General features: G+C 43.6%; 1 protein-coding gene across 1 annotated transcript; it reads left to right on the forward strand.

The window, feature by feature from the left end:
- The first annotated feature begins 92 nt into the window (after window positions 1-92).
- Window positions 93-27544, forward strand: LOC104642376 (D-threitol dehydrogenase-like). The gene is made up of 8 exons (XM_075762605.1): window positions 93-239; window positions 7318-7554; window positions 8977-9054; window positions 10296-10512; window positions 15467-15675; window positions 16196-16268; window positions 20789-20906; window positions 26954-27544. The coding sequence occupies exons 1-8, from the start codon at window positions 93-95 to the stop codon at window positions 27147-27149; spliced, it is 1275 nt and encodes a 424-aa protein (XP_075618720.1). The 3' UTR covers window positions 27150-27544.

Here is a 27544-nt window from a genome sequence, read left to right on the forward strand (position 1 = left end):
CAACAGGCCAAATTTTTAGGATGTTTATTCATATGATGAGAGCCAGGAAGATTTTATTAATTGGCAAGCTTAAAGGTTACAGTATCCTTGCTATGGCAGAAGAATTGCCAGATGATGGCAAAATCTTTGCATGTGCAGAAGCACCGTATCTCGGAGTGAACAGCCAAGAAGCATTTGATTATTCTTCAGATGGTAAAAAGATAAGCATGCGAGTGGGACCAACAGCAGACACTTTAGAGGTAAAGTCAGTTGGAAGGGAGGTTGGGAGCTCTCGTGCAGAGCAGATTGAAGAGTTTTGGGCAGGTCCTGGTTTCTGCCCACAAGATGCTGGGTGATGACCCTAGTTTGCTTACAAATATGCAAACACACTCTCGCGCTGGAATTGTTTCTTATTCATGACGATGTATGATGGGACAGCTCTGTGACACAAGATAGCTTTTTCCCTTCTTAACTCTAAATACTGCACCTTTTGATGAGAGGGATCACAAGCTCTAAATGTGGGTCGATAGGCTTCAGTGGCACAGTTTTACTTGACGTGGGTGGGCTTTGTTTCAGAGTCTCTAATTCCAAACCTAACAAGCTGAAAGATCGTATCTGTGCCTGTTTGGCATGCCTGGAGAAGGATAGCTTGCTCCCAATGCTCACAAGAATTAGAAAAGTCCTGCAGATGTTTTTAGTTCTTCTACAACCTGTCAGTATTTTCCACAACTGGCAACACCATGGGCCATTAGACCCCAAGTTTCTCACTTCCAGAGCGATTTGATAAGCTTCAGACCTGCAAATGCATTAGCTATATTTTCTTCATTCTGACTTGGTCCCAAGAAAGAGAAACACTTGTGATTGCCAGCAGCTAGAGGAGTTGCATGTTTAATTCCGGTTTATGCATCTCCAGAACATCGTTGCAGGTCCAGCACGCTAACCGGTGGTGCCCATGCCAGGTTCATTAAATGTATAGCGTTTCTATTAGTAATGAAAACCAATTTGGTCTGATTCCATTTTCAATCTGGATGTGTCAGTGTGAGCTTCATTGTAATTGTATTTGCATTAACAGGTACCATATTTGTTTCTAAAATGAAATGGCCGGGAGCTTTCTGACCTCTGGCTTCATGACCTCCAAGTTTGATAAGAAAGAAACAAAGAGCTTTGCCAAGTATATGAATAAACGAAACGTTACAGATCACCTGCAATGTGCAGCATTTAAAACCCCAGCTCCCCGCAGTGAGTGTGAAATTAATTGAATTGCTGTTGCTCTCTAGTGCCCATTCTGTGCAACTGACTTACTGTGACCGAATTAAAATATCTAGAGGCAGGCAGAGTACATGCTGTGTAGAGATTAAAGAAGGGAGCAAAGACATGAAAATTAAATCCTTAAACCAGAATGTTGCCATTGATTTTATATCCTCTGATTGCAACGTGAAGGCACATCCTGACCCCAGTTCTGCAGGTACTCAGGGCTTCAAATAGCTCTTGGAGCCGATGGGAGGGGAGATGCTTGTGTTTGGCAGGAGAAATCCCAGCACCAGGGACGCCTCTCTATGCAGGATTTCTGCACTGGGCTCTGAGCTTCTGTTGCTCGACCTGGCAGATATTTTGTCATTGCTATTGGGGAAATCAGCATTGTCCTACAGGGCCTCTGTGTCTTTATCCACAATGCCTGTAAATGGCAAAGCGACACGTTTGGTGGTCTCGCTGGTGCCTTTCCATTTTGGGCTCATTAAGGTTTGCCCTGGAGTGGGCAGCCAGGTGGGAACACACCTGGGTGCGTGGAAGAGGCTCAGTCTGTAAACGGTGTGCAGCCTTCTCCCTCCTAGAGAAGACCAGCTTAGGTTGGAGACCAAACAGGCTTCCTCCCCTGCCACCTGGGCATGCTGAAAGGCAGCAGGATGAGGCAGTCATGGGTGGGAGACAGGCTGGAGATGGCACAGCCAAGCTCTCACAGCTTGACTTCATGGAGGAGATGGAGAACAGCAGCATTTCTGTCCCCCATAGCCTGCAGGGAGGCCTGTCTAGAGCAGAGCTGGCTGAGAGTTGCTGAGAAACGTGGTGAGATCCAGGAGAGCTGGAACAAGCCCTGGCAAAGGTTGTGTGTGTTAGTCTATGGTGTCTGCGGTCCTAGGTCTCATTCCTGTCCCTCTAGAGAAGTTAGAGGGCAGAGATGGTCTCCTATCACTTCCTCTTTGGAGGAGGCTGCAGCAGCTTTCTTGCTGTGGTGACTGTGGCTGAATTTTGCTTCCAACCTGAGTGCAGTAGGGCAGGATTTCTGTTTATCTGCTGCTGCTCAAATCTTTGCAGCAGTGCAAGCTCCTGGGAGCAGAGGATTTGCCTTGCTGCACTAGCTCTTTCAAAGCACGGAAGTGTCATATGATATATAAATAACGCTACCTGGCAGGGAAGTCCTTTTCTGCTGCATGAAGCTGTGATTCAGAAAGTCCAGACTGCCAGAAGGTATATGATGTACTCTCACTTCTGGAGTAAAACTAGTCCACCCAAGAGTTACATTCTAGCCTCAGGTAGAGGGTACCATCCAAGTGCTGCAGGGTGTGTCCAGTGCTGCGTCCACATCTGCTGCCGATGCCCTTTAGAAGGAAAGCTGCCAGATGTTGCAGCCGTTGCCACAAGGATGCGACACATCTGTTCCAGTGCACCTCAGACAGCGTGGCCTTTGTGGCACCCACATGGTTCTGGCTCTTCCACCTCCAACTGCGGCTCATCAGGGCTGCGAGCGAGCAGAGAGCAGTGCAAAGGCAGCACATCAGTCCAGAGCGGCACCTTGACCAGGCTTTCTGAAGGCTCCGGCTGCTCCTTTGCATTACCGCACAGCGTTGACAGGGACGGCCAGGTTCCCTGTCTCTTGTCCCAGATCATCCTTTGGGCTGTCAAAGGATGTTAAATACTGACAGGAGCCGCAAAGCTCAGGTACACAGTGGGGTTCATTTGGTACATGAGGGCACGATGGAAAAAAAAATCCACCTTTCCCACGCGTGAGGGACGGGCTGCCCAGCTAGGCTAGGTTCCCACTGAAGCACGTAGCTCTCTCACACCATGGCACAAGCCTCTGTGCCCAGTGACCTCAGTAACTTCGATGTAACCTTTTGCAATGTGGACTTGGGGGGGAGCCTTTCCTTGGGTTCAGTCTCTGATACAGGTGCTTTCAGTGGGAATTAGCTGCTGTTTCAACATGCCTTGCCATGTATCAGCTGTGAGCAAGAGGCCTGATCCTGCACAAAGAGCTTCCTTTAATTCCCAGTGGAGTTTTGGTTGAACAATGGATGCAGGATTGAGTCCGGAGGGAATGCAAACTGCCAGGAAATTATTCCCATCCATGATTTTGATCCTTCCATGTCAAAATCGAAAACACAACACGAAAAATAACACTGTGTTTGCAGCAGATTCTGCTGATTGCAGGGCATTGTGTAAGCATGTCGGGGTTTTCTTTTTTCTTTTTTCCCTCCTTTTACCAGACAGAATAGGTGAAGAGGTTGAGCTGCAGATCTCATTTCTCCTGTTTTGCTGCTTGTGAAGTCTGCCAACAGAATCCACCTTGACAAAGTCAAGGACTCTGCGTTTAATGTTGAACTGAGTGAATAAATTATGCATGAAATTGTGTCGGAGTCTCTAGTGTGCAGAATTGCTCCTTTTGATATGAAAGGTTAATTCAGAAAGGAGTCCAAAATAGCTGGAAATTGTGGGGATAAGTGGATAGTATTCACTGTTGTGAGCTGTTATTACTAGAAATTGCATTCCCTCTCTAGCTTCCCTAGAGATTTAGCTTTGCCGGTGAATATAAACTGTACTCAATAGAATAGCATTTAGGAGTAACAAGAGTGTATGTCCACATACAGTAAAATATTCTAATGGTGTTTTAAAAGGAAGCTGTACTTTCTCATGTATTTTGTGTACCCTAAGGATGGATTGCTATTACATTTAGGTTAAGAACAAGGCATAGGGAAGTTAATAAGTTTTGAGTACATCTTTATTATCAATATGCTGACTGTATGATCCATATCAAAGGAACTGGACAGTCATTTTTTTTTTTCTGATTGAGTTTGTATGTGCCTTGTGAGAGAGTGTTGTCTCTGATCAGGACTCCAATTAGGTTTTCTCTGAGCTTTGGCAGAAGATTCATTCATGTTTTTATTCGGGATGTCCTCTCCCTGATCTTTTACTGCATCCATCAGCAGTGCTGCTGTGCCCTTTCTCATGCTAGCTTTTGGTGCATCTCCTCTGTGCGATGCAGTGCTACAAGTCGTTTTTTTTTTTTCTTTTTTAATCCAAAAAGAAGTTAATGACTCACTGTAAGCAAAAGCATTAATTTTAGCCAAGTTTGCTCTGAATTAAGATACTTCTTGTTGCCATCTGTTACCGTCTATGATGCCTCTGTAGCAAGGAGCAGGGATTGCACTGTAAACATTCAGGAAATTAGTTTCAGCGGGATATTTTGCAGACAGATTATTTCCTTCTGGATCTTGGCTTTCCTCACAGTCGGAGACGTTTGGGCTCTGTCTCTCTTCTAGCAAAGGACAAAGGCATCTCCAACGTGCTGTGAGGTCCCAGGCAGGGCCTGGCCCAGCCTGCTCTGGGTGGACAAGGGTAGTCAGTCCCTCCTCTTAAACCCCCTCATCTGTTTTGAGAGGGACAGCAGCGAGTTGTCCTCTGCATCACTGCGCTGATATTTCCAGTGCTTAACTCTGCAGTCAGAGCTACCCATTGAGCAGCTCTTCTTTCCTTCTGGCCGTCTTGTTTCAGCAGCAGGTGCTGGCAGTGTGAAAACCCTCTCCCCTGTGGTACCCTGGCCACGGTGACTGCCTGTCTGGGTCACCTGTGCTCTGCTAGGCAAGGAGCTCCAGGAAACAGAGCACTTTCCTCTTCCAGTGCCTGTTATCGTCTTGTGTAGAGGCTGCTCCAGAGACAAAGCTGGATTCAAGGAATCTCATGGATTCGCCTTATAGGCCTGGAGCGATTTCCAACTAAACATGGAAAACCCAACAGCAGTCTTGAAGCTGTGGAAACAAGAAGCTTAAATGATGGCAGGATCGTGGTATGAGCTCCAAGGCAGTGATTCAGGCATTTCCATACAGGTGTCTAGTACTAGGCATCTAGAAGAAATGAAAGGTGCCCAAGTGACCTTCATGGCTGGCTGTTTAGGGCTTGACGAACTCACAGAAGAGAAATGCTTTCTAAATAGTGGCTTTGCACACCCAGGCAGCGCAAGGACAAGACAGGCGTGTGCTGGATACACATACAACACAGACACCCCTCCTGGGATGAAAGCTGTGAAGTTAAAAGGTGGTTTATCTGTATCAGAAGATAGATAAGAAGGAGATGAGCTGTCAGCAGGTAGACAGTAGAGAAAGGGGGCTGAAATGAGAAGCCCAGCTAATATCCAGAGAGCCACACAACCCCATATGGACCTAATGAAGTCAGCGCATAAAAGTGCGATTCTTTTTCATTAGGGAGCCATACCATGGAGCAGTAGTAACATATGTTCAGAGATGGCCACATCTGCTTCTGAATGTCTGCCCCCCACCTCCTCCACCCGGGAAGGTTACAAGTCAGAAAGTAGTGATAAGTCATGATAATTACTTGAATTTGGCTTTGGATGTTCTCTCTGGAGAATGAGACCTATAATCTCTCTTCCTGATGGACTCCTCCTCCCAGCTTTCATCTTCTGACCCTTCCTGAAGTATCTACATTGGACAGACTGGCTGAGTTGCAACCTGATATAAGATGCTCTTCCACGGTAGCAAAAATGTTCCTGCTGTTTTCCCCCAATACAGCTCAAGAGGTAACCAGGGCAAAATTTTCTTACTGGTCATGAAATGAAAAGATGAATCCCAGGAAACCAGATGTCCCAGTTTCTGCTATATTTATTATAAACCAGCATATATTTGGCCTTAAGGTCTTCTTTCATTATAGTGTAGTATCAAAAGGTGTCCTAAATGCGGGCTCATGAACACTTTTGGCAGAGTTTCTGTGCTATCAAGCATCTGCTGTTAAGTGTGACTATCCAGGCTTTCAGGCAGGTTTAATTTCTTAACCACTAACAAGCTCACAATGACACCAGTTTGCACAATAGAGTAATTCAGAGCTTCAATGATCCACTTCCCGCTATTTCCTCATCTGAATGGTGCACTCCCTGCGTCAGAAAGGCTCCTGAAATCTCTGTTTGGGAGCCGTCAACCTCACTCCCGAAAACAAATTAGTTTTTTTCACATTCTGTTGCCATTTGTTATTGATGCTTTCTCTCGTATATCTCAGGGGACCGCTCATCACTCATTGTGCACAATGTCTCCAAACACAAAAGGGAAATCTGGACGCAAGAAGTACTGTTAAAAGTTGTGGTAGAAACAGTGAATTCTGGAAAACATAATTGTTTCTCTTTTCACTCGAAATGCCAAGACTTGAAAGCATTTCTGCTCGCCTAGATAGGTGGATGAGCCGTTGTTTCATTGCAACGCACACAGATGCAGTTAAATAGTCCCAGATGGAATCTGAAATATTCCATAGCAGCCTCTTGGGCAGCGAGTGCATTAACTGCCACAGGAGAAGGCTGTAAAGGCTCCCATCTGGTCATCCATCAACACTTTTATACATTATCATCAGCAGCCTGCTTGGAGGGAAGGTGTGCCACATTTCTGAAAATCCAATTAGATGATAGCAGCCAGTTCTTTTTATCCTCTCTGTGCCTGAGCCTTCCAAAGCATTTTTTTTTTTTTTTTAGATTAAAGAAACATCACTTTCCTTCATAGGAGCTGTGCTGCTTTATCTCTATCATGACCTGTTCTTTTATGTGCTTTATAATTCTATTACTAATTGGGATTTCAACCATTTTCCTGCTACTGAAGTGGGACTCACTAGTTTGCAATGCCCAGGATCAGCCTTATGCCTCTTTTTACCACTCTGACATAATCACCACCACTCTTCAATTTGTTGATAGTTACTCTTTTGAGAAGAGATAACTTATTGCAGCACCTCACCTGCAGGGTTTGATGCCAGTCCTCTCCCTCACCCTGATGGATCAATTTGCTTTGACTCTAGATATACAGATGTTTCTGCTGTGACTTTCAACACCACAAGCTGGGACGGACCATCCTCTTTTATATCCTGATTTTCTTTAAGAGGTTCAGAGTTTTGGGCAGCAGCGTTGCTGAAGAATTGTTTGCAAAGCATGGAAAACTCCCAAGATCTCCAGAAGTAATTTTAGCAATGTTACAGGGTTCCCTCTGCTTTGGGTTTTATAAAAAGGACATTTTAATGGCAAGACTTTAAATTTTCAGGTTAATAATTAGTGTTTTCTCCAACATATTTTTTTTCCAGGCATTACGTGCTGAGGACGAGCACTTTGATATAGTCTTTATTGATGCTGATCAAAGGAACGCTGTTAACTACTACAGCTTTGTCATGGATAACCACTTGCTGAGAATGGATGGAGTGATCTGTGTAGAGAATACACTCATGAAAGGACGAGTCTACCTGGAGAAAATATCTGATGAAAATGTACTAGCTGTCAGAAAATTAAATACAGTGATTAATTCAGATCCTCGTGTTGAGCAGGTTAGTGCAATGCCATTGGTTAAGGTGCCCGTGGTACTGTATCTATGGATTTTGTAAAGTACTCTTTAAAATGTTTCTTTTGTTGGTTCCATTATCCAGAGGACCTAAAATGAACTCAAATTTTATTATAATTCACCTCACTTGAGTTCTATGTATGAGTTTCTATATTCAGAAATGGTCCCTACTCTCTGTCTACATCATATATAGTGTTAAAGGCAAGATAAAAGTGGAGCACTTAGGAGTGAATAATCAGCCCTACAGTACAAGCAAGGAGCCGCCGCTCCGCTTTAAAAGCTCTGGAGGCTGTAGGGCATCGCCAGCGTAACAGGAGTCAACAAAGTCCTACACCAGCAGAAGTTTAAAAAAAAAAAAAAAAAAAAGAAGCAGCAGCAACAGGATGCATAAACAATATGCTGTGGTTTTAGAGACAAAATTAGACACACATCGTCCAGGGCTTCAAAAGCAGGCGCGAATGATGCTGCCACCAGCCTGGAAAGCTTGCTCTCGTGCCATGGCTGCCCCCGAGGGGCAGAGGGGCTGCTGGGGGGAGCCAGCATGGCCGGATCCCTGCCTGCCTTCTGCCCGCGGTGGCACAGGTGAGGTCTGCCACCTCCCTCCCAGGCGCCTCTCCCACGCTCCCCCCACCATAGCTCTCCACAGCACAGGGGTGTGAGGTTCATGCCCGGAGGGTTTTGGTGTGAGCTTCATGGGCTTAAGGTCCTTGTCTATCTGCAGGTCAGACAGCCTCTAGAGGTGCCTCCTGTGGTTCTGTATCTATTCTATCACCAACACAACTATCAGCTAGTGTACCAGAAGAAACAGCTTTTCTTTGTAGAAGAGGGGAAGATTAATGACAATTTTCCATGCCCTGAATCTTACTGTTAGCCATTCAATGTATGTAAATAGCATGTTGTTTCCATATCTGATGTTCTAATAGTTCGATATTGGCATTGAATCTCCAACACTGAGTGCATTTTCATTACAGTGTGCTAATGGTATCAGAGAAGGTAGGTGGCAAAACCCACTGACCTTCGACACATGTTCTAGCAAATGCTGAAGAACACCAAAGTGTTGCTATTGTGGTTTGCTGAGCTCCAAGACTGGAATATCCTCATGACAGCATTAGCCGGGCAGTGGAAACCCAGAAACCTCAGCAGCTGGCACTGATTTAGAAAACAGAGAGACAAAATTGCATTTTTTCCTGGCGTTTGTGGAAGCCGTGAGTTTGGAAGAGGAATGTGAGCAAATACAAATGCCTGTCATATTTGTGTTGAAAGGAATTTCAGCTAAAAAATAGGACTAGGAGAAAAGCTACTGTGGTCTAAGGAAGGAAGGACTATCCTTCTTATCAGTGGAATTTGGGTGATGAAAAGCCAGGTACAAAGCAGTTGGAAGCTGTTTGTATGTATGTCGTATTTGCAGATAATTTTACCTGTGCAGAGTGGACTGAGCATCATTCGAAGGAGCCCTGCACCTCCAGATGCGGTGATCGAATTCAAGGTGTGTATTTCCTTTCTGTGAACACTTCTGGGAAAATTTTCACTCTGCAGAGAGCAGTGACAAAATAATTTCCGGGGATTTGATGGTGAGAGCCCAAACTCAACATTCTGTGGTGCTGTGCAGTGTGGACTAACCAGCTAAGGGCTTGGCACATATTAGCCTCGCTAGTCCAGGGTTACATTAAATCTATTAAATACTGATTCCTTGCAAAGTCTCCTGGATCAGCCATGCTGATAAATCCCCGGAGTGACTGGCATGCTGCTCGCCGGGTGCCTGTGCCTGGTGCTCTCTGGTCCTTCCCGTGCGGGGGGAGTGTGGGCAGATGGAGCTGGGGCCCAGATGTAATGAACCAATGCAATATTTCTGAAGTAGCTCCTTTTTTGCTCAAAGGCAGCACGTGATGCCCTCCTATTCTCTCTGAGCTGAATGTTTTCATGGTCTTAGATTTTGCTTGTCCTGCGGAAAAGATGGTGCTTTTATCTTTCTCCATTTTATGTGGCGGGCATCATCCAGCTGTAATGAAATTCCCATCTGGAATTGTAATGGCCTAACTCGGTAAATCCAGACCCAAACATCCTGATTGTTTTGCAGTTTCTGAGTGCTCCCAAAGCTACACCCACTGGTAATTCCTGGCATTTCAAACCCAGTGTTTTAAACATCTTGTATTTTCCATTTTGATTCCAGTCAGGGGAAATGATGTATGGCAGCTGATCAGATGACAGCTTGGTTTAAGTTATTGGCTGATATCTTTATTTGCGCACCAGCCTTGTGAAGATATTTTGATTGCACTCTCCTTGAGCCAAATCCTGCCTTTGGGAACTTGTTCTTAGCCTCTGTGCCTTCCTGGAGCCAGCTGAGCCTGATGGTAGGATTTGGCCCTGGGATGAAATAGCCTGAAGATTTAATCGGTCATCTTTTGAGAGGTCATACGTGACCCATCTCTCATGGGAAGCTAGGTCAGGAAATACGATACCCTAGTCTTATGTATGTGAAGTGGTTGGTGCATCTCCTCAAACCACAGCCCTGCTGCTTCATTGCCTTGCACCTCAATGCTCCTTTTAAGACTAATATCTGTGGCGATAAGGGTGCTTTTCTGCTTGAGTTTGTCATACCTTTTGCATTAAATGATGAGTCAAGATGACATGGATCCCTGTGTGTGCTCCCACCTCTTTCTCACAGGCAGAGTCCTTCATAGCTATCACGTTACCGTATTGTGCAATGTATGTATGTTTTTGCTTTAGAAAGAAGTGGTGAGGGATGACGTCTTCTGGGGTTATAACAGGCGCCGCATCCTTGACCGGCTGCGTTTGGACGGCAAGGTGGCCTACGTCACAGGCGGAGGGCAGGGAATTGGAAGAGCCTTTGCTCACGCATTGGGGGAAGCCGGTGCTAAAGTAGCAGTTGTGGATCTGGTCCTCGCAAAGGCAGAAGCAGTGGTGTGTGAGCTTGTCCTCAAAGGTAAGCACGGGACTGACCTGCAGGTCCTGCTGGACATGGCCCAGTGATGAGTGCTGTAATGGGCTGCTTTCCTTGTTCAAACCTGACCCTTTCTCTGCGGTGCAATTATCTTTCCTCCAGCCCTGTTAGGGAATAGGTTAGAGCAGAGGATTTTCAGACAGCAAACACATGCTGAGCTCGCAAAGCTTCTCCTGCCCAGGCTGGATGTCAGCCTTATCTCAGCAAACAGTCATCGATACCACATCATCTGCAAGAGTTATTTATCAATATAAACTCAACTAGAGAGGGAAAGTGATCCAAACAAAATTCCTTGCCAAAAGCGCCCAAGGGAAACACAGCCGTGAGCCGTGACTGACACGGACAGAGGAGGGCCACCTCTTCCAGATGCGATCTGCTTAACCTGCATTGAACAAACGACGGTGGTGTTCCTCAGAATAGATCGTGCAGCAGCCAAGGCACCTCAGGCTTCGCTGAGGATGGATGACAGACATGGCCCATGAACTTTTTAGCACATACCCCTCCCTGGCACCTCTTCCACACCTAGTGTCTGGACCATGAACCGAAACACCAAAACAGGGTATAGGTATTGTCAACATAAATCTCTCATGGTGCCCTCAGACTGAAGCAAAGTCATTTTTTTAAATCCTCAGCTATAGTTCTTTCAAACATGCAAGATCAGATATAGGAACAAAATACTAATAGACATAATGACTGAAACCCCAAATAAGAGGTAAAATCCTCTATGAGCCACTTCTATTTTAGCAGTAAAAAACAGAAAATCTGACATAAAATTGAAATTCCCCCTGGAGTCATGCTAAACTGCAATTGTAAAGGGGAGAAAGAAAACTGGAAATATAATTTTAATGAGAAAAGAAAGGAAGTTTTACTCATTTTATAATTCCTTCTGTCAGATTACAACTGAGCCTTCTTCAAAGTTCAGTACTTCATTGCCTCTAAAGACAGAGCTTTACCTACAAAATTTTCACATTCCTGTTTGCATAAAGTCACCAGTATTTGTTTCCACTATGACTTCAGAAAGGAATTTGGGCCATTGGAAACCATATTCTCCAGCAAAACCAGCCCCTGCAGGTGTATTTCTATCATCCAGTCTCAACTGGCTTCCTGAGGAGGGGGCGAGGGATGGTTCAGTTCTGGTTTTGATACCGTTCTGAGCCTCCACAGAGAACATCTTAAACAAAAAGTCTCTGTACGATCCCAGCTCTAGTAAGCAGGAAACGCTTTACACTGAGTATCAGTGTAATGGTTAAAGCTTTGATTGCTGGTTTGATCCCAAATAATGACCTAGAATAGAAAGTGTCCAGCTCCTATTACAAATTCTTGAGTCACCCAGTCCCTCCTTCCCTGAAGCTTTTCATTGTCTTATGCACTGAAGCCATATGGTCTTGGCACAAAGTGGTTGTGCCCTACAAGTTAACTTGCCTTTTGGACATTTTTTCACGGTGAGATCCTGCATATCAAGTAGAGCTATTCAGATAGAAATGGGCTACTTGACAGAGCCGTGAGACTTTGTATGACAACAGCCTATTTGAAAACTAACTTAAGTTATCTCCAGGGCATTTTCAGTAGGAGTTTGATCATCCATCCTTCAATGGCTGCCCTACATCTCTGCTCCTTCACCGGTGGGCTGCAAGCCCGGAGGAGGTGTGTGTGGGTGTTACAAAATGCAGTCGGAGAGGTCATGAGGCATAGCAAATATTATTGCAGTCTAAAGTAAAGAAAATCTCGCTTCTCAGTCTTTACACATCTTTATCCTTTGAGGTCAAATATTCTCTATCAACTTGACCAGTGCAGCTGGTCAGGGCACATCTATTCCATCTCATGATAGTTTTTGAGGTTTCAAATTTATTGTCATTCCTTGTTGGAACAAAACCCAAACTTTGTAATGCTTTTGTGAAAGGGAATTATATCCAAATGCCCATTTTTGGAAAGGATCTGAAAAGGTCAGGTTTTCAATCTCTTTCTCTCCAGAGGTAACTAGAGAATCTAGCCTGGACCTCAGAAGCTTTCCCTTGAAAACTTTTGTTGAAATCAATATGTTTCCATGAAACATTTTGGCTTCAAAGAAGTAATGTACTCTGTTGGAAATAAATTTTTACAAAAAGATTCAGCTAGCTTTACTCTCAAAATATTCACATGAGTAAATTGAAGCAATCGTAGTATTAATACATATTTTTCCTGCTATAATAAGCACAAAGGAGCTGTGATTTTTTATTTTTTTATTCCCCGCCCCCTTTGGTTGTGGATTTCTAACTCAAAGTTGGAAATGCAGTGCCCCATGTCATTCCCATACTGCTACTTTTTCAAAACATTCTGCTTAGCTTTCTTAAACCTGCTTTACTTCTTATACCAAGGAGCCCTTTACCATCTTTTGGGATGGTGCCATCATTTCATGATGAGTTTTAAACATCAGAACCTCTGTGATCTCAGTTTTAGCTTTGTTAGACAGCTCAGGTGTATGTCCCTTGGCTACAGAGGTCTTTGTTTTTAGATCCTGCGTGAATACCTTTTTCAACAGTTGCTAATGGATCCTGACAGAACAACCAAAAATGATGAAACGTAACCAAAAAATCCTAAGGGTTACCTTCCACTACATACCTCTCTGTCTTCAGGGGGAATTACTGCCTGTAACTTAAGGGAAGAATTAGTCTGATGGGATTTTTAAAATGTGCATTTTCACTGTAAACTATGCAAATGCCTTCCCCACAATGTCACTTCTGATCTTCTTGTCTTTATGCAATGTATTACTTCCATTTGTACTGAGAGACCAGAGTTGAAGCCCAAGCCAGGGGGACCACATACACGTCCCCTGCAGAAGGGCACCTCGGGCAGGTTTGGCACATCAATGCCTCTCCAGCACGGAGCCATTGGGCTCCTCTCCTGCCCCTCTCATCACAAAACTGCCTCCACGAGCATCACAGAACTAAACTGAGGACTGTAGAGATGCATTGGTACTGTCGTGCATGTAGCAGCACGGTCATGTCTTGGGTTTCTTACCTTTGGTTAAGACCACAGATTTTTAAGCTATTTTTCCATACTTTATTTTAATTTTTTATTTATTTTTAACAGATGGTTTGGGGGGGACAGTGGAAAGACAGAAAGTGGTTGGTGATTCCCCCCGCCCTCTCTCAGAGTGCCGGGATATCAGCTGAATTGATTAAGGTCAAGTGTGGGACTCTGGTTTGAAGTGAGCGTGCCTTCACTGCTTCTTCGCTAGACACTCCCGCGTGGCACCTTTTGTCTTGTTTTTATGAACTATCATACAAGATGAAGCCATAAATGGGATGAGAGTTGGAGGGCAGGTGAAGAGCCTCATTCTGTTACCATTAGTAACACGCTTGCACCCATTTTGTCTGTAAATTGAATAAGAAAGATTGCAGCAGCTCCCTGTATGTTACATGTCTTGATAACAATTAGGAGGAGCAACGGGGGCTCTCTGACTATTCTTATTCTTTCAGCATATTTAGCATAAAACCTGCAATAAAATAAGAGGTCTTGTTTTGTGGCAGAACATCCATTCATTTTTGTAGGTGGCTCTATTTTGGGTCTGCCCTTTTCTCTGCCATGGAGAGCAAGGGGAGCGTGGCATAGCTGAAGGTGAGAGAGGACATTAGCTCCCGTGGCCCAGCATGGGGAGCACCCCAGACCAGCATCACCTCGGGGCATGTGCTCTGGGGCTCCTGGAGACATTGGAGATCGAGAGGAGCTTTTTCCTTCCAAAAGCCTCTTTCCTGTCATTTTCTTCAAGCATTATGGGGCAATTATCGCTTTGCCTTGTTTTCATAGAGCCTCCATCTCAAAGCTTCATTTTTGGGACAGTCTTCTCCTATTTTTCTAGGATAGGTTTAAGGCTTCTTTTAAATTTTTTTATTGGAATGGTCTAAAAGAGACACCAATGGAGAATAATTTTTCTGTTTAAATAGAAGTAAAAAAAAAAAATATCTTGCTTTAACAGCTAGAACTCCTTACTTGTGCACCGTTTGCTTACAGACTGCTGATCTATGGTCCAACCCCAGTGGCTGCCTCCTTCCTTGTGAGTTGAGACCCATTTCACCACAGCCCTTACTGGTGTGGCCTTGTTTGACTTTCAGGATGGGTATAATCCCATTGGCATCAGGTGCCTCAGTAGGCTGCTTATTTTGTTTAATAATAAGGTACTTAAAGTTGATTTTAATAGTAAATTAAATGACGCTATTTACAGATCAGCACTGGTGCAAAAGTCAATGCTTGGTTTTTTTCCAGGAAAAAGAAAGCACAACTTTTGCATGTTTCAAATCCAGTAAATCTCTTAACTTTGGAATGTTTGCTTTATTCTGGCGGTGTGGTTTGCAAGAAGTAAGGCCAGGCACCGTGACTACCATACTTGTGAACCTGCAGGTAGTCCCAGTTAGCTCCCACCTGAAACTGGTTTGGTTTTGTCTGATGCTCCCAGCTGTCTGGATGCTGTAGTTCATCCGGAGAGCGGGGTTGGTTTGGTGTGGGTTTTTTGGACAAATTGGTTTGACGTCTTCAGCATCTTGAACTAGCACAAAACCCGTCTGGATGTGAGCAAACGAGAGAGTCCTTTGCTTTATCTTGTTCCTGAGCTGTTGCCACCCACCCAGGAGTGATGCTCTCGGCGGGACTGCCCGGGGACGGGAAGCTGCAGTTGCGGGTTTGGACAGAAGATGGTGCAGTGTTCAAAGCTTCGTCCTGCTGGAGGGGCAGGCTCCGCTCCCGGACCGCGGTTTTGTGTTGGCCTCCAACGAGCAAACCTCGCTCCGGTTGGCAACCTTGTTAGGCGGTAACAAACGCACGTTTCGCTACAATTTTTGCTACAGTGAATTATTGTGGCATATATATATATATATGAGAATTAGTAAATAATCATCAGATAGATTCTTTTTCTTTCTCTATGAATTCCTATACTGATTTCATCACTCTTATTTTAACGCAGGGATTAAAAGCATTGCCCTCGCAGCAGACGTAAGCAAACCCAAGGATGTGCAAAGGATTGTAGATACAATCGTAGCTCGCTGGGGCACAATTCACATTGCATGCAACAACGCGGGCATCAATCTCAACTCAGCTAGCGAGGATACTTCCCTAGAAGAATGGGACAAAACTTTTAATGTTAATTTGCGAGGATTATTTTTGTGCTGCCAAGTAAGTATGAAATGCTGTACTGGTTTGTTTTGCAAACGGGTAATAATTTTCTAAGCATTTACTTCACCAAGATTTGATACTGCTTTATTACTAATTATCACAAAAAAATTGGTCCTAGTTTTGGTGGAGTTAAGGAGAGATTTGCTTTGTATCAATTACAGATTTTGGTCAATAATAAGCAGCTGGTACTTACTGGCTGCCCAAGGCCAGGCATTTAAGAATGGCCAGGTTTTTTGGAGGCTGGTTGTTTGACGCTTCCTGAAAACCAGAAAGCTTTGAGGGGCCATTCCCAACATTAGTGACTATTTTGAAAAATATTGCCAACAGTGAAGAGGGTCTGAAATGGCAATGGGATTTTCCCTGCATCAGCCATTTTTATACCAAGTTTTTATATCAAGTGCTTAAAAAAAATGTGTTAGCGCATAAACTCTTTTGAAAAGTGAAGACTAATTTATTATCATGTCATTATTAGCACAATCACAAAAAGGGTCACTGGTCTTTCCTTTAATTTCTGTCACAGGCTGCAGGCCGCATTATGCTGAATCAAGGATATGGGAAGATAATTAACACAGCATCTATGGCAAGTTTAATAGGTGAGTGATGAGAGCTAACAGTTGTGCTTCAGAATCCATATTTTAATTACTACCGATGCTATTTGAATCAATTAAACCTGTATTGAGAAGGAGTAAATCACTGACATTTTGTATTAGAGGAAATGTACTACAAAATTTTTATTGATATCATTTTTCACCATTTATCTGTCCTCTATGTTTTAGAGCACTTATTACTTTTTATAGAAGAGGCGGAGTCACCTTCCCTGACTCCGATGCACTGATGGCATGGGAGAGGTGCTGGTGCACTCCCCGGTAATTTCAGGAAAACGCATTTGAGTGCTGCGGGAAGCTGTGCCCCTGCGATGTTTACAAGCCACCCGAAAGCTTTTGTGTTGGTCTTCGCCCCGGTACCCGCGGGTTTTATTTCATTATCGTTACCAACAGGTGTCTCCACCAACGCTGCTGAATCAGCAGTGTCGTCAAAAGCACCAATAAACCATTGTAACATATGGAATGAAATCCCTACTGCTGAGCTAATCTGGAAGGCAGTTACATGCTGGTGAACTGAGGCCCATGTAACAAAAATTGATCAATTACACAAATTAAGCATAGCCCTTTAGGAATTTATTTTATTGGTCTGGACATCTGTTGCAGTATTGTCCAAATCCAAAAATCAAATGGTGCCTTGGGTTGCCAAGTTAGGCAAGAAAATCTAGTAGCTATAAAAGTACAACCAAAAACCCCTGTATTAATATCATGTCCATCTGCTGAATGTTACATAAATATGCAGTCTTTTTATTTTCCTTGGGAATAACATTTATTTTTACTGTGCCCAGTTTGACATTCTGTGACATTCTGCTCAGTTTATTGCACAGTAACTTTAAATGTTTCTTCAGAAATGCATTTATAATGTTGTTGTTAATCTTTTTTTCAAGTGTTTTTACCAGCTGTTTTACTTATGCTTAAACACAGGCACTATCCCTCTGCTCCAGCTTTGTAGAGTTACAAAATCTCCCAAAGAAAAACAGTTTTGAAAAGAAAGCTTTACGTTTCAAATGCCCCAGACTTTTGTGCTCTGTTCTGCACAGCGGGGCTCTGGTCGGGGCTTGGGCTGTCACTGTCCACATCACCATTGCAAAGCAAAATTTACTGGGAGGTACTCCACCCTCCAGAAAGTTATGAAGCTCTGGAAAATGGCACCAGTGGGGGTCTGCTGGTTTGGCACACTTGCTCTTGCAGCCCAGAATTGCTCTCTGCTGCTTAGGGAGAGGCGTTTCCCAGCTTCTCCATCGGGCCTTGGCACGGTTCTGCTGAACTGGAGGTGATGCCATTCCACCACGCAGCTGTCCCAACCCCAACTTGGGGCTGCATCTCCCTGGCTGGCACGGAAAATCCGCTGAGACCCACATGGGGATCACGTTTGAGAGTGGTATCAGTCCTGGAGCAGGAATGAATGCTGGAAAACAACCCTGGGAGCAGCCTGGAAGGGACATCACAAGACACGTTTAAATGTCATTGAAAGTTAATGCATGCTAGGCCAGAAGTGAAGAGATGTGTTTACCTTCTGAACCTGTTTGAATCTTGGCATTGAAAAAATCTAGTAGTTATAAAACTACGACTGAAAACCACGATGTTCATATCATGTCCATCTGCTGAATGTTAAATAAATATGTTGGTTGGTTGGTTATTTAAGTATGTTGGCCAACTGGCATAGTATGAAATGTTTCTAGAAATAGTTAGGGGATATTTTTTTGTTGTTGTTGTAGGTTGAGTCCTTCCTCAGAGATACAGGAAAATGAGGAGACTCTTAGCAGGATAAGGAGGTTTTTGTTTGTGATTTTTCCAGATACACTGCTCAGAATCAGTTTTAATTAATTGAAGATAAGCTGCATACATTTTGCATATGTGCATTTTGATTCTGGTATTTCACTGGAATTATTCCAGACGTATGCTTCAGCAGCAGAGCCGAGGCTGCTGCGGCTCTGCGATTTGCACAGGTGTAACTCAGATCTGTAATTTTTACAGTGAATATCTTTAGTGGGAAGTGGTCTGGTCTTCTCTATCTGTGCGCACCTCTCATTAACATTACATGGCTGCTTCAAGGTCAGGCTAGAAGCCTTATGCACCGAACAAGGTTGCAAAAGCATAGTGTCAGGTGTTTAAAATGTAATGCAGCTGCTGTTGGCAGCATGGTTATCTGCTTTGCTCCCATCTTCTCCGTCTGAAACAGGAGTGAGTGTCCTCGCACCCCAGAAGCCGTACAAATTCAGATTTTTTTGGTGACACTGCTGGAGGCATACCTTTATTCACAAGCTCTAGCCCTGTTATGTGTGAGTTTGGTGGGTTGCAGATTTGCTCTTTTGTCCATAAGAGACCACCTGAGAGGGCGGCTTAGGTAAGGGAAGAGGAGGTGGTGCGGGGTGCTCAGCTGCAGAAAACCCACCCAGTGCCAGAGCTTTGCAATGCTCGTTGGCTTCTTCTTGAGCTCTTCTGATTGATAGGGGCCAAGCATCTCAGGAGAGGGAAATTTCATCTTCTGAATAACCTTCCTTAGATATTCGTATGAAGAAAAAAGCATTTACATGGAAGAACTCTTGAAAACCTTGTCTGAGCACCCACCTGAAATCAGAAAGCTGATTCTGATAGTTTGCAGCAACTTGCTGCTCTCACCCACGTGCGCTAGAGGTGCAGAGCCGGTGCCAAAACTCTTTTTCTCTTAGCAAACGCCGAATGATTTATCACAAACAGACATGTTTGGAAAGTTTAGCGAAGAACTGCTTTTGGGAGGTTACAAGGTTAACTACCTAAGTTGTACGTAACTTGGAGCTGATGCATGGCAATTAATCAAGAAATTACATTCCACATCTTTTCGAGAGCCCACACAGCGCGCTGCGTCTGGGGGGCAACAGGCACGTGCAGAGGGCAAGGCGGTTCTTCTGGTCAAAATGCAAATTATTTCATATTGAAAAAAAATTAATGCAGAATAAATGCTGGTAGAGGGGGGCCATGGTGTGAAATGCTCTTTGTAGCAAGCAAGAGGCTTCCGAATTCCGAGCAAACCTTCAGCACATGCAGGAAAAAAAATTGTTGCTCCCATCATGTGTGTTCTTTAAATCTATTCACAAACATCTATGTTCAAGGCAAAGGTTCTTATTCGCGTGCCCAGTAATTTGCAGCAGGGCTTTTTGCTCTTTCAGAGTTTGGATAACTCAATTTGTCACCATCTGCTTTTCACCCTTTAAACTGACATACTCCAACCCAATAGTTTCAGTCAATAAAAGCAGTCGTGGATATGTTGGGATACCGTGGACGGTGGTGATCTGGAATTGATGCACCAGCTTAGCTTCATAAATTAAGACCAATTTAATTCCATCTCCCTGTGCTGCGCTTATGTGCTTTTATCAAAACGCCGCGGGGTTTGCCTGCCATACCTGATACACACGCAGCGATTCACCTGCTGCCAGGGTGCAGCGATACCTAACCCCGCAGGCTACAATTGCCTGCCTTTGTGATTACTGATATTTAGCACTGATTTTACCCACGTTCTCTCCATAAAAAAGTCAGCAACTCGGTGGCGCTCAGTACCGATACGGTGCTGGTTATGGATCAGTGCTTTGCACGGGATTTGTTTAATGAAATCATGACGGCAGTCAGAAAAGTCCAAGGAGACACATTTTATGGGTGTAAATCCCAACAGCTGGACCGAGTTGGTTTGACTCCCATGGGTTTAAAGCACTTTACATCCACTGGGGATTTGTCCTTAAGTAGCTTTCCTGTGGGAACACTGCAAGTGTGAGAGCTGGTGGAGGGGCCGAGCCACCCGAGCACACAGCACTAACAAGCTTGAACATTGTAATTAGCAAGCCGATCATTTTCCCTCGCTGACTGACATGTGACATCTCTGAAACATTTTCAAAAGCTTCAGATTTTGAAAGTGGTGGGTGTTCTGAATTTTTGGGATGCACCTCTGCTCACATCCACACAAACACAGATTAGATAATATGATGTGTTTGCTTCAGACTATGGATAATTTAAAAATTAAGGAGAAGAATTTGTTCCAAGAAGCTCTATATAATGTTATATAAAATCTATTATGCACTTACATTAGATCATATTATATATCATATCATGCTAGACTATATTTTATTAATATTACAGTGTGCAAGTATTTTGTATATAAACATACATATGTGTATAATATATGAATGTGCATGTGTGTATATGATTATCTTTCTTGAGAGTAGTCAAATATTGCATATGTATGTTTAATACATTGGGTTTGGCGTTGCACAAATATGGAACACTTTAAATGTATTTATTTCTTTTTTTTTTTTTTTCCCTCCATCTTTTTTTTTCTCCAGTAGCCCAGCTGCTGAGGCAAAAACATTAGAATGCAAAATACAGATTTAGAGTTTTATGTTGTGGGTGGCTAAATCCCTGTTGCTCCTGCCTAGTATCAGGGAAAATGGCAAATAGTTCATCTCAATACAGGGAGTAGTGCCTGAGCTATCTTAATTTGTGGAGAATAAATAAATTTTCTATTTCTCAATCCCTTCTAGTCCCGCACCCACAGAAGCAGTTGGCGTACAACACCTCGAAAGCCGGGGTCGTAAAATTAACACAGACATTAGGAACCGAGTGGATTGACAGAGGAGTAAAAGTCAACTGCATTTCCCCGTAAGTAAAACGCAATCTCATTTTGAAAGTACAAAGAGAATGAAATGTTCTAAAAAGCTCAAATGAACAGTATCTCGGCAAATAAAGTTTCTAATTAGCAGGTGGATTGCATCCCTTTTTATGTTGTCTTTTCCTTAACAAAGGTTTAAATGCTTAGAACCAAGCCTGCTCTGTTGCTGTGTATACTCAGGGATTTAAGAAGAGGTTTTAGCATTTGATAATAGGTTTTCCAATAACGTGAAGGGTAGTTTTTAGCATTTCTCTTCCAGATGAAATATTTCCTTAGTCTGTCCAAGCCTTCTGTGGTTAAAGAAAAGGCTTTTGACACTTAATAGACAATACTTCTTTCCCCTTTTTACTTGAGACAAATATATAGGCACTTTAAAAGCCACATTGTACTGCTGTAATTGAGATACTGTTCAGCTCTGACAATCACAGGAGGCCAGGTGTAATTTTGTAAATATATATATATTTATTACAAATTACATTTTCCTTATTTTTAGAGGCTTAAAGCTGTATGTTTTATTTTATGGTGTTTATTCACAAAGAAAAGTTTTCTTACCGCATACACTTTTTCTCTTCCTGTTTCTCACACGCATACCCAACACAGTCATTTTATTAAACAATTAACAGTGCATGATAGTGCTAAGCAGAAACCCAAGTGGATAGCGTTAATTGGAAGCGGTCAAATTCCGTAGACCATTCAAGTCAATCACAGTAAGTAAGAAGGGCAGGATTTTAACCCAGGAGTTAAATTGTAATAATGAAGATATAATGTACATCAAATTAGGGAAAACAAATTACATATTTCAATCCACAAAGTGGAGTAAAAAAAAAAAAAATCACAGAGCTCAATGGCAAGTGCCTCTGTTTTTATTGTCGGTCTGCTCTCCACTTCCTTGTGCTAGCTGTCTTTCTTATGATTATTTATTACTAATTATACCAGTGACTCCAGCCATCGCTCTATGGGATCCACAGATTCTTTAAACAGCATCTTACTTTGTAAGGGGATTTTCCCCATGCCAATGCTATCAGCTCTGCAATAGTGTTCTCATGACTAGTGCTAGTGAATTTACACTGGCTTTTGGGAACCGGGGGAGATGAAGGGAATTAGGGAAGCTCAGCAGGATCTGGCAGGAACTGTGTTTGAAAACACAGGGTAATTGTTACCAACAGAGGTGGGACAGCAGTGCCACGTTCACAGCAATCACGGATGAGGAGGCTCTCAGATGAGGCATTACCCATGTCTAGGGGGTTTACATAAATTTAAAAAATATCCACCGAATGATGAAAACTCATTGTTTTGTATAAGTTGGACACATACACTAATATTTGAAGAAGTTACGTTTCTGGAGGTAGTTGTCAAGAGCAAGGAGGAAAAAAATAGTTACGCTTCTCTTTTTCTACTTTTCAAGCCAAAAGGGGGTTGTATTTTGATCATGCCCACTTGTCTTAAATTCCAGCTCTGAGCTCAAAATCCTACAACAGGAAAGGGAGTTTTCTTTGGGCAGGAATAGCCAGAAAGGCGCACAGAGGACAAATGCCCCCCATTCTGGACAGAGTAGTCCCCGCTAACGCAGCTGGGGACCCGGACTGAACCGCTCCGGGAGCCAGGCAGAGCTTTTCTCCCAGCAACTCAGAGCTTTGGCTGAGCCCCTCATGCCGGGGCTGCCCATGGAGCTCGGGGTACCGTTCGGAGGAAGGACCCTACAATGGCTCATATAGCTCGGCTCCCTCCTCATCAGAAGCAAAAGCCACGTATGTTTGAGAGTGAATAAATATTCACATTTACCCTTCTGCCTATATGAGATGTGAACCTGCATTTCAGTGCAGATTTGGACCCATCCCCAGAACCGTGGAAAAAGTCCCATATGCACAACTCTTTCTGAGCAGGGATGTCCAACCCAGCATGTAGCCATCTTATAACAAGAGGGGATTTTGAGGAGTGTCAGGAGCACAGAGGTAGATAGAGGGCATGCTGGTACCCAAGATAATCTCTGGATAAGTAAATATGTAAGTGTGCCCTTAAGTCCTTTGCCCTTCCCACTCACGGTTGCATTAATGCTTTAAGGCACTCTCAGCATACCTCTGGCCGAAGCTTCAAACACTCCAGTCTGCCCTTAAACATTATTTCACCGTGCAAACCTTTTGGCCTTTTTTTTTTTTTCTTCCTATCTGGTCACTTTTTATCAACTTAATTTTTTAATGAGTGCATAAAACTTATGCAGAGCAATGCATAAAAGTTATCAATGCATAAAATGTTACGGCAGTGTCCTTAGGATAATTTATTGCATTTATAAAATTGAAGATTCAGGCTTCTCTTGCTGGCCAGGCAAGCCTCATGCCCATGGGGAGAAGGTGGTGGAGACTCCCTGGATGCTTCGGCTGGCTCTGCCTGTTGCTCCATGCAGCAGCAAGCGTCTCCGTGTATTGTGGAAACTGTGCTCAGCCCTTGTGTCACCATCTAGTGCAACTGCCTCGTAGCCTGCTGCACAGCTGATGCCGTGCAAAATTAAGAAGGTGCTGGAGTCTTCCCAAAAGGGATGTGGGGGTCAGACTGCAGAGGGGCCCTCGTGTGAACAGGGACCTTTACAGAGCACTGACTGCCGGCTGATGCCTGGCTGCCCACGGTGTGTTTTAGTCCCTTTCCTGGTCCCTACACGTGTGAAGTGTGTTGGGTGTGGTGGAGCAGGGGACTTTTATGGGTCTCTGGTTTTTGGTACGTGCAGCATCGGAACCCTTCATTTTTGTAGGCATTGCACTGAATCAATGTCCAGTTTTGGGGCTAATTGCATCTCCCTGCTCGATTTGTAAGGCGTAAAATGCCGTAATGCAATGACCTTTGGGAAGGGCAGCTGGAAGTTGATCTTCAGCTCAACCCACAGCCAGGTCAGCTTGTCGAGGACCCTGTGAAACTCAGCAGGCCCAGGGGATGAACCATGTTCCCACTGATGGACTGCAGGAATTTGCATTTGGGCTGCGATGCAAAGAGGCTTCATCCCCCTTGCGCCTGCTCTGCTCCCCCGGCACGGCGTGGAGGCAGCCGTACGGTGCCGTACCAGGCTCTTAGCCCGGTGGGTATGAGGAGTCAGGAAGCAGGTAGGGCAGGATCACCGCAGGTTTTGGGTGTACCCCATCACGGGGGAAGGAGAGGCAGAGCTGGGAGGAGAAGGAGCACCCCAGCATCACCTGAAGGCGTCCCAATTAAGCAGCATTACTATCCCCGTTAAGCAGCAGTTGTTGCTGGTAAGTATCTTTGGACTTAAATCTAATTCCTTGGGAGATGTCCCAATTAAGTGGATCTCTTGATTAAACACTTCCTGATTAAGTGGAGTGTACTTAACTCATTCAAATTAATAACTCATCTGAAAGAAATCAAGTTACACACAGATGGAATCTTTTTTTGCTCTCATTTGGGGATTGAGCGCACGTAACAATTCCAGTTAAGTATCTGGTAAGTGATATTTTTCCTAATGTGTGTCTCGAAGTGGAAATGTTTTAGGCAATTGGGTTTTTTTGGTTTGGGGTTTTTGGTTTTTTTTTTTCTTTTCCTAATGTATCAAATTTTCCTGTGTATCAATAATAAAATATTGATGCTCATATCTAATGTTAAGGAACCAGCAGTTTGATATTACATTGACATGCAACAGAAAGTACTGATAGGCTCAGCACTGCATATGAGATGAGGTAGGGAATTAATGCATTGGCAGTTGTCTTTGCTGGAACTGGTTAGAAGCCAACTAAAATCTGCCTAAAAGGGTTCGACAACATTAAATTGCCCAACTTGGCACCAAAGCTTTCCCAGAAGATGTGTAGTATCAATGACATGCCTAATATTTATAGTGCCATCAGTATGTGTGTTTGCAACTTTTAAGTTTTGCGCTATATTTTTTCTCATTTATATTACAAAAATTTGTAATGAAGTTTTGTTACACATTTGAATTTTTCCTACTTGAAGTGAACGTAAAGAAAGGTCCAGCGAGAGGCACAGCGCTGTGATTTACAGGTTGCAGTGATCAGACCAGAGATCGTTTTTCCGAACAGATTGACAACTGTCCTCCTCTTAGCGAAATCTGTTGTGCTGGAGGACTGCATACCCTAATCTGCATACCCTTGGGGTTAAAAACATATATGTAAATTAAAAAAAATATAAAATCATCTGGATCTTATGCTGATCTCTGATAGTGTAAAGCCAGAATGATTATGTTGATGGTTTTGTAAGCACGGTGAGAGGCATGTAAGGGAAAGGAGTCCAACATATTTCACATCTGCTGCTCAGAGCGTGTTCCTCCCTGAAGAAAACCAGTTCTCGAGGAGTTTGGGAGAGCAGCGAGGGGTGAGCGTGGGGGGCTGTGCTTGGGGGAAATAAGTAAACCGTCTGCAGTCCTGTACTAGAACGCGTTTGATTTTATTATGTTGCCAGAGCTTAAACGAGCTGCGTCGCTCAGTGTTTCTGAACTGCTCTGGTGTTTATTGACAATTACAATATAAAATAAAGCCGATATTTAAATCCTGCATGATTAGGGAAAACAGAAATGTTTGAGGGAAAGTCTGAATTAGTTCCACTTCGTAACAGAGTAAATAGCAGATTTCAGCCTTCATTTAAAACAAAAGGTAATACCCAGAATTCAGTGTGTCTCAAAAAATTATTTCCTTGCAAGTATAAATTGGGATGCCGATGAAGTTTCAGAACAAAACGAGTATTTTTATACTTTGTTCATTTCATATTTATCACTAGCTTGTTTGCTAATTTTCATTTGCAAGAGGCAATTCTTCTAGCTAACTGGCTGCCTCAATGGGCCACTGATTTCTTTGAAGTGACAGTCTGTAAATATGCATAAAAAAGAGATGCAATTAGCGTGTGTGTGGTTCAGTGCAGCCTGATTTCATTGGCAAGTTTACCCACAGTGTTGATAAGCTACATTATCTAGAAAATTGGCCGCTGAAAAACAGCACCTCTGATTGCCAGCAAAGGTTCCAGATAACAGGGTGCTGAAGAGAAATATAATTGAGGTTGAATATGTTAACCAAGGTGTCACATGCTCCTTAGAAGCGCTAATTTATCAGCATGTTGGAATTTTTATTAACATTTGGAATGCATTTCTACCACACTAATGAAGTGGAATTGGCAGTTCAGGTTTTAGTTATTGTCATTTCTGAGAAGTTAAATGTAATTTCTCGTTAGACACAGTTATGTAAATATATTTGTTCAGGGGCTGAAAAAATTATACATTTCGCAAAATACAAATATGTTGTTAAGGAGGAGTATGACAAATCAGTCGCAGTTAAAGTCATAAAAGCCAGCCAAATGTTCACCCTGCATTGTGATTTCCGGAGCATCACTCATTTTTAGGGCACCTGAAGAAAATGAACTTAGCAGAGTTTTAATAAATGGCATAGTCACTCATTAACGTAAAAAAGGCAAGACAGGTAAATGCGGTGTGATTTGTCGGGGTACAGGTTTAAGGGGAATTGCTTCTCTTTGCCTCTGCTTTTTTGTGTGCAAAGGCTCTGATGCTCAGAGGGGTGCTGGCTTTTGTTTCCCCTGGTTTTTGTCATACGGAAAGTCGGGCTGTTTTCAGTTTCTGGGCTGTACGCAAACACGCTGTCTGACATGACGCCATGAAGCGGTGAGAAGAGAAATCGGTAGAAGGATGGCAGTTCCCATGAGCTGTGACAGACCTGGTTCAAGGCGCCTTTGGTTCCAATGCCATGCTTGTTTTCTATTAAAAAAACCCCAAACCAACAAAAACCTAGCGATTATAACAAGTAACCTAAAAGTAAGGGGGTGCCGCTATTAGCTCAGGAGATAGTATGTGTGTACTCACTTTACAGAAAACCTCTAAGCCTGCCTGGCAGCGGCGAAAGGCAACAGGAAAGCAGCACTACCAAAGTTTGTGTCCTGACTTTCAGCAGAGGCAGAGCAGGTCTGACTTGTGCCTCTCCTTTGTGCTATTCTACAGTTTTCCTTTCGAATTAGCACCTCAAACACCTTTCCTTCTGGGGAAAACCCGGTCCTAACCTCCTGGTGCGTGTGCTCGTTGCAGGGGCATCGTCGACACGCCGCTCATCCGCTCCAAGGAGCTGCAGCCGCTGGTGCGGCGCTGGCTGGGGGACATCCCCGCCGGGAGGCTGGCTCAGGTGACCGACCTGCAGGCTGCCGTCGTCTATTTGGCCTCCGAAGCCTCGGACTACATGACGGGCCACAATCTGGTCATCGAAGGTGGCCAGAGCCTGTGGTGAGGGGCGTCCTTCAGGCTCCCCTCGCAGGGGCATAGGGCACTTTGGAAAGTGCGTATTAAAGTTTAGCTTAGTCCCAGCTTTGGCCTGTGCAGCTAAGTTGCCAGCTAATATGAAATGATTGTTTTCTTCTTTTGGGTGTTGCTTTGGAGACTCATATAATGGGGGGAAAAAAAAAATAATAGTGCAATCTTTAATTTTCAACATTTTCATGTTTTTCACTATGCATTCAGATTTCTGTTAAATTACAATTTAATGATATAAATGCACATTTACTGCAGTGAGATTTGGCTATTATTTAGTTTAACAGGGGGCATTTGTAAAACAGTCAATATTAGCTGATCTGTGTAGTATATTGTTCTTGGGCATTTTTTTGTATTCAAGTTGTTCCAGTGACA

This window comes from Balearica regulorum, chromosome 10, assembly GCF_011004875.1.
Source record: "Balearica regulorum gibbericeps isolate bBalReg1 chromosome 10, bBalReg1.pri, whole genome shotgun sequence".
Taxonomy (NCBI): domain Eukaryota; kingdom Metazoa; phylum Chordata; class Aves; order Gruiformes; family Gruidae; genus Balearica; species Balearica regulorum.